We start from the raw sequence: 8,046 nt of genomic DNA, 5'->3' as shown, positions 1-8,046 counted from the left end.
GAATATTATTTATTGATACACTCAAACAAGTTCAGCATCAATTCTATTCCTAAATTTCATTTTTTGAGGATTTTTAAGCATTAAGGACTTTTATTCATATGACTAAGTAAATGGAAATGGGAGCTTATTATAGCAATGTCTCTCAATTCTTTGAATTCCTTCCAAGTTTCATGTCCCAAATTACATAGTGATGTATTATCAACATTTAGTCAATGGTCTAGCATCTGACAACTTAAGTGGGTCTTCATCAAAGCTGATGGAAAAGAGAGAAATGGAAACCACTGGACTTGAAACAGATTTGTTACACTATCATTTGAAGCATTCAAGTTGTCAAGATCTAAACCAATATTTTGGATGGTCTCTGTTTGGCACACCCACTGATGTTTTTTACATACAGAGGCAAGGCCTAATGATAAATAAGAGTCAAGTTATAAAAGGTATGATTTCTTTTATGAAATGGGAGGACACATTTGTAGGCAGATTGGTTTTAGGAAAGTGCACATGTTGGAGTTGAGAATCTGAACACAGATTTACTTAAATCCTCCTTGCCTGTGTACCCCTTGGGAAGCCAGGCTCATTCTGGTTTAAAGGTTTCTGCTGTAGAACCTGGCATGGTACTCTTTGGGTACTGAGTAGAAATATGGTACTAACAATAGCTGGTGATATAATACAATCCACAGAGAACTCCATGGGATTAAGTTTCCGCTAAGGGATTATCACCATACTTCCTGTGCAAATAAACAGCACCATAAATCATAACATTATAATACTCCCAGGGTTTGATAATAGGTCCTGCAGAGGCCAGTTGATCAGTGTCCTAGTTCATAAGAACACAAAATGTGCCTGCTTATTAAAGCCAATATTCAGAAACTCCTAGACGGAAAAGTGCCAGGCTTCTTATACAAAGATAACCCCACTATCTGGGAGACTTGCACTGATCTGTGTTGTATCCACCTCACTGTCTGGTCTGGCTGTAGTCAAAAGTGTATATGCACTGTGCACGTGCACACACACACTACCACCACCCACCCTCCCCATACAGCCTACATCATCCATCTCTGGAGCCCAGCTGTGGCAACTGAGAATTTCTATATGGGAAGGATTTGGGGTAGCAATCTGGCTGGAAGAGCAATAAAGCTTCAGCTGCAAAGCGAACGCACAATTTTTACGTTGGTGGTTATATTGGGGTAGCTCTGGATGAGTACAGATGCGGCAGCTAGGCTTGGTCATGTCACATATTCTATCATCGACAACAACGCAGCATGGATTTGAAAGCCTGGAGGTTTACAAAAGTAAGAAAGTAAAGTGGAAAAAGCTCTTGTTTCAAAGCCAGGCTCTGCTTCTGTCCTTTTGAATGTTACTTTAGACTCTTCAACCTTCAGTATTCTCATGTGTAACATGAGGGTGTTGGATGAACATTTACAGAACTTATTTGTCTAAAAACGCTTTAAAAATGTTAATAGATTTGATGAAATCCCAACAGAAGGGAGCTCATGAGAAATCATACTTGCTATGGATCCAAGGGGAATAAGTTTATTATTCATATATTAATAAAAATTAGATATGTATGTATATATACATGTATACATTAAGCATTGGATAATATTATAGATATATGCTGAAATGATAAAGCAAGAAAAGAAAACATAGATCAATAATACAAGACAGACAACATAGCACAGCACAATTAGTTGATGCTCTGTGCATCAAAGTATAGGTCAGACAACTGTATGGATCATGGAGTTTCTGTGTGACTTCTTAGTACTCTTGGGTATGGCATACCAGTTCTTAAAGGGAGATTATTGCATAAGAATAATGACAGTGTTTATTTACATAAATATTACAAAATATGTCAGAAAAGCAAATACTAGTGGCACAAAGTAGTTACTCAATAAATATTTGTTGAATGAATGAAGAAATGAATTTTGTCCTGAGCCTTGGTGCAGTGTCCAACTGGGGTAGGACTCAAGCAGAGCAGTGAGAAATAAGGAGGGGGCAGAGGGCTTGAGCCACCCCTAATGGAAACAGGCAGGATGGTAACTCAATACCATGATTATTAACTAGAATTTTTTGGCCACAGTGATTGCACATGGATACTAAAAGGAAGTTTTCTTTTCTTATTACAGGCCAGCTGCCTAAAAGCCATCTGGAACTGGAGATTTCAGAGAGTGGTCTTCAGAACCACCCAACTCTTCTGCTTCAGTGCCCTGATCTCTGGTAAAGTTTATGCTAACCCTTCACCTGGCCCTCAGTGATTAGGGTAACTTCTCCAAATGGGAGACGTTAAGGATGGTAGCCGGTTGTTATGAGGTATTAGAAAACAGTTCAAGCCCGGATTCCTGGAGGAAAAATGCACCCGACACCATCCTATTGGTAGAAAAGGCTTCAGGAAGAACGTACACATATATACCCAGGGCCAACTTATCCTTTAGACTCAATAGACACAGGCCCACGTTACTTTTAGGGACCCATAAAAATGCTTTAATTTCTTTAAAAATCATTTCCTTCTAGGCCCCCCAAAATGTTTTAGTGTATAATACTAATATGTTCATCTTTATACCAATGCAGTTAGAAAATACAGTTTTTAATATTTTATTATCGAGGAAGGGAACTCCAAAGGCAAAATTGCCTAGAGGCCATGCAAGCCAATATGCAGCCCTGGTGACATCAGAATAAAGTCTTCAGGCAAAAAAATGGCACAGAGGTGCCTGTGAGGGAGGCACAAACGGAAACGACCCTCTTGTGGGCAGCAGAGAAGGCGGCTGAATAGGAACAAGACTTTATAAACAGGAAATAGAGCCATTTCCAGGTTTGACTGCTTACATTGTACACCTCTTCACATGGGAACTGGCCTCTTCTGGCTGGGGTGAGCTCCCACCGGCTAGGATAACAATACCTCGCATCATAGTACCCTTTATACCTTTAAGGGGCACATTTGAGTCCACAAACATCTCTTTAAAAGGCCTGTTTTAAGCCCTGTTTTAACAAGTGAGTAAGCAGAGATGGAGGAAGTAATTTATCGAAGGGAAACAGCCCAGAGCAGTGGGATGAAGTGTTAAGATTGCAAACCGGGAGGTACAATGAGCCTCTGCCACAAACCTGTTGTGTTTCACCCAACAAGTATGGAGCGAATGCCTGTTAAGTGCCAGGCTCTGTGCTTGGTGTTAAGAATCCAGAGGTAAAAAGAGACCACCATCAGGATTCAAAATCTAGCACATGCGACCCATGTCATACAGACAGATGCTGCAATACCTGGCAGTAGGGGAGGTGGAGACAGAGAAGGGTGCAGTGGGAGTTGAATACCAAGCCCACCTGGAGAAGTCAGGAAAGTAGGGGAGGAAGGTTACCACGCCTAAGCGGGCAGGGCAGCCAGAAGAGCAGCGAGAGCACGTGCAAAGGCATGGAAGTGGGACTTAACGTTTTACTAAAAAAGTAAATATGGTGGGTGATGAGGCTGGACCAGCAGGTAGGTGCCAGATCATAAAGCATCTCACTTTCCCCGTGAAGAGGAAGCAGCTGGAGATATGAGGCAGCCATTGAGACATTTTACATGTCATTTACTTTGGGCTTGGGCAGATTATTCAATGTCTCCTCCATTTATAAAAGGAGAAGGTTAGATGACCTCTACGGTCCCTTCCAACTCTGGTATCTTATGATTCCAGCTCTTGAATACCAAGTATCCTCAGAAGAGGACATTTTCTTATTCCGACTTAATGTATACTTTCAAGTAAAAGATGGAAACCACTCTTTTTCCTTAAAACAACTAGATTAGACATAAAACGGTCATGTTTTTGGTATTTGTCTTCTAGTCAAACTCATCTGACTACACAGAGGTGTACTTATGCTCACAATCTCCTTCTCATTAGGGGTGCTAACCTGATCCACGCTTTCCTTTACTTAGAGCTAATTAATCAGAAAGAAGTGGCAGCATGGACCTATCACTACAGCAACAAATCATATTCATGGAATTATTCCCGGGCATTCTGCCAGAAGTACTACACGGATTTAGTAGCTATCCAGAATAAAAATGAGATTGCTTACCTCAATGAGGCCATACCTTACTACAGTTCTTACTACTGGATTGGGATCCGAAAGGTCAACAATCAATGGACCTGGGTGGGAACCAAAAAGACTCTCACCGAGGAGGCTGAGAACTGGGCTGACAACGAGCCCAACAACAAGAAGAACAACCAGGACTGCGTGGAGATCTACATCAAGAGTTCGTCAGCCCCTGGCAAGTGGAATGATGAGCCCTGCGGGAAAAAAAAGCGGGCACTGTGCTATACAGGTAGGGCCTTCTCTGCTCTGAAATCCGACTGTTTATAAAAAATGCCTTCCCTGGTTCGTTAATATAGCCCCTGAGTCAATAACATTGAGTCTCAAAGTCAGGGACATGAAAACAAAGAGTAAACTGTCAATCAAGCAGCATTATTGAGCACCTTGAAGAAGATAATAAGTTCAGGATTAGAGAAAACTGGCCCTTTGAAGCCAGAAGGAAATTTTAATATCATCTGGTCCACCCTTCTAATTTATAATTGATGAAATAGATGCTCAGGAGATTTGTCTCCTAAAATTTATGTCCAGAGCTTTTTTGTACCACTGTGCCCTAGAATAAGAGACTGTGTAAGTTGAGAGGGAACTTGGCCTTGCCTCTAGGAGATACAGTTGTAACTAATACCTATCGAACACCAGTATGTTCCAGGCATTACTATTAGTTCGTGTGTCATTAGTCTATTTAGTATTAGTTGCATTTGGTCCTCATGAGAACCTCATCAATCAGCTCCTTCTACTGCCCTCATTTTGCTGATGAGGGACAGGCTCAGAGCTATTCAAGAACCTACCCAAGATTCTAAGTTTCTTGATGATGGAGCCAGTTTCAAACTCATGTTTACTCCAAAGGTGGTATTTTTAGCCACATATGCAACCACACCCTTTGCTCAACATTCTCAGGAGGCAATCTGAGAACATGACTAAGGATGACAGTGCTTTACAGATTCCCTTCAACAGCAACATATCTCCAGGTCCATTGGCCTTTGGTAGGGGATGAGGGGTGAGGAAAGGGAAGAGGTAACTGAAGGTGAGATCCTGTGAGTATATTTGGTTCTCCACTCTCCAGATTCCAGAGTAAGCAGACCTGCGTGAAAGCTTGGTCTTCCTGTGGTCATGCGCCTTGTGCCAGAACTGATTCCATCTTTCTGATGCGGCTTTCCATCCAGAGGAGCTCACCTTGCCCTGGGTAGCATACAAACACTGTAGCTAGGGAGAGTATGGACTGCCCTGGGCAAGAGAGTCCTGAGTACTCTGAAGCTTCTTCAATAAATCATCTTACAGATGCCACACTCTGCTATATATGTTCTAAATTTGTTAGGTTATAAACACCTCCCCTCAGAAGCCCTCAACAATAATGGAACAGAATACAGAGTATAGAGCATTCCCTGTACTTTCTCCCTCTCCTCATACAGCCTCCTAGCTGAGAGGAAGCATATCCATACACGCATTGTCATGTCGTCAGATCTCATTTTACAAATAACTTATTATTATATTTAATAAATAAAATAATGACCTGTTCTTTATAGGCCAGGACGGACATTACGAGAGTGTTTGCTCATCCTACTGCTCTCTCAGTCAGCTCCCTACCCTTCCTGGGCTATGCCTCCCTACAACTGTCCTGACCAGATTATCTTGGCTGCCACGAGATGTTCCAATATTCCACTGCTTCCCCTCTCCACTCAAACTTCAGCCTCCATTTCTGCAAGACAGTCTTCCTCAATAAAGCTTGCAAGGAAGAAAAGAGATTGCAAATTACTGGCATGAATGATAATGAACAAGGCCACTCCTCTAGCCTGCAACAATGGCAGGCCTCACTAATTGGTACAATTTCACTGGAACTCCACCTCCACTAATACAATACTCTAGGCACTGATTGCCATTTTGCCATCCAAGATGTAAAGAATGTAGGGAACCATCAGTCCTCTGTGGGAGATAGATGAGAAATAGATAGGTACACTACACTGCAACCAAAAAACCAAGGTGGAATAATTCCCTAAATGTCAGGATTTCTTAGATCTCAGAACAAGGTGTCAAGGAAAAAAAAAAAAGGTTGATTCATTGAATCACCATTATGTTCTTTCCTGGAGATCCAAGAAATAGATAAGTTATTAACCTGCCTGGAAACCCTGAAATGGAATAGAATACAGAACATTGGCTGTTCTGAGACCCTGAGGAAGAGTTCTGAGACCCTGAGGAAGCTACAGTTAGAACAAAATTTTTATGCTCTGAGAGCATAGGGCAGGCAGGTATTACTATAAGGCACTGGTGGGTCAAGGTGAATAGGGTGGAAGACATGGACCGAACTTCTATTTAGGAACTCCTGTTGCTTCCTGCGTCTTCTCTTTACCTGGAACCCTTCCCAGTGGTTCAGTGCAGCTTCACCAAACTCACTGGCTGCCATCAGAACTTCCTGCTGTAGAACACTGCATGGCTTATAGAGCTACAGCATCTCAGGGTTAAGAGGGAATATAGAGACCAAATAGCACAACCCGCTATGTGACATATGGATTTCCTCTTGTGATAGACCCCAATGTAGACCAATGGTTGGCTGGGCTTAGGAAACACCACCAGAAAAGAGTCTGGCCACAGACCGTGCTCCCAGCTATGACCTCATCAATAAAAACACTCTCAGTGCTTTCATGGTATCAATTCTAATACTAATCTACCACCAAGGGCATAGTGCATACACCCTCAACATGTCTCTTACAGGAAAGAAACTCTGCTCCTTCTCTGTGCTGTCACCCAAGTGGCATAGACTTAGTGAGGAGGGCCTGGCAGGCCAGTCGTCTCTGTACCATCTAAATCTGGCATATTTAGACTTGTGACACAGCTCCCCATAAGGTCATTTGTCCTTGACCATGAGTAGGTCTTAAACATCTCATTCAGGTCCTCTTGCTCCTCCACCATGTGGTGTCGGGCATAGACTTAGAACAAAGATGGAAGAGCTTTGGCCCTGACAGTGGGCAGGTTGGGCTCAAAGAAGTAACTTGCCTGAGGTCACATAATATTAGGGAGTGGAGCGTGGATTCTGACTATGTATGCCACCCCTGGTTCCTAACCTCCATGCTGTGATATCTGTCATAGGAGTTTCCATAATAATACAACTCTATGAATGCTCTTAGTTAAAAGCCACAACTATTTTGTACCACACAGAGGAGTTTCACTGTCTACACGTGTATTGGTGGCTCTATTTGTCCCTCTGTGTCCGCACATGGCAACCCCTCTTCAGGCAACACTAAATGCAGCCTCAAATAGAAGCCAGGGAACGCTCCAGCAGCCTCCGACAGTGTCCTTCACAGGGAACAAGCTGGCTCTCCAGGGGATGCTGTGGTTTTTCTGTTGTCTGGCTAGATCAAGCTTACCCAAGTGGGACCAAGTCTGTGACTTGGAATAAGAGTCCAGCTTTTCTTCACACCTCCTGGGAATGCCCATGATTCCGACCCTTCTGTATCCATGCAGCCTCCTGCCAGGATATGTCCTGCAGCAAGCAAGGAGAGTGCATTGAGACCATCGGAAACTATACCTGCTCCTGTTACCCTGGATTCTACGGACCAGAATGTGAATATGGTGAGGCCACTATTTTGTTGATAGTACTGTGGTCATTGGTCTCGTGCTAGAGGCGATGCCAGGAAGAAAATCATGCTGGAGTTGCTCCAGTGAGTAAAGGCTATAGTCCTAGGGCCTCTCTCTACCATCTGTCAATCTGCCTCACTCAAGCTGTCAGAGACACACACTCTGGGTTAAAACACTTTATTCTTAGAGAGAGCATTTCCTCCCCAGATCTCAAAACGTAAAATGGAAATGAAAAGGCAGTAAAACAAAGAGAACTCTTTCAGGCTAATTTTGCTTGTTGGGAATAAAAACCAGTGAAAGAATGATTATTTCCCAAGATGCAACCAATACAAAGCTAACGATGAACAGGTTGGATTAGAAGTCCAGGGAGATTGGTTTAGGTGGGTCATACAAAAAGCTCAGCTTTTAGCAAACCTAACATTG

General features: G+C 42.7%; 1 protein-coding gene across 1 annotated transcript in view; it reads left to right on the top strand.

Moving 5' to 3' along the window:
* Positions 1 to 1,262: 1,262 nt before the first annotated feature.
* SELP (selectin P) overlaps positions 1,263 to 8,046 on the top strand; it is a 29,489-nt gene continuing 22,705 nt past the window's right edge. Inside the window, 4 exon segments of the mRNA XM_007458143.1 lie at positions 1,263 to 1,292; positions 2,127 to 2,217; positions 3,902 to 4,288; positions 7,510 to 7,617. Coding sequence (XP_007458205.1) covers positions 1,263 to 1,292; positions 2,127 to 2,217; positions 3,902 to 4,288; positions 7,510 to 7,617 — 616 coding nt within the window.

This window comes from Lipotes vexillifer, unplaced genomic scaffold, assembly GCF_000442215.2.
Source record: "Lipotes vexillifer unplaced genomic scaffold, Lipotes_vexillifer_v1.1 scaffold189, whole genome shotgun sequence".
NCBI lineage: Eukaryota > Metazoa > Chordata > Mammalia > Artiodactyla > Lipotidae > Lipotes > Lipotes vexillifer.
The sequence above is the reverse complement of the archived record's forward strand: the minus strand, read 5'-3'. Positions and strand labels throughout refer to the sequence as shown.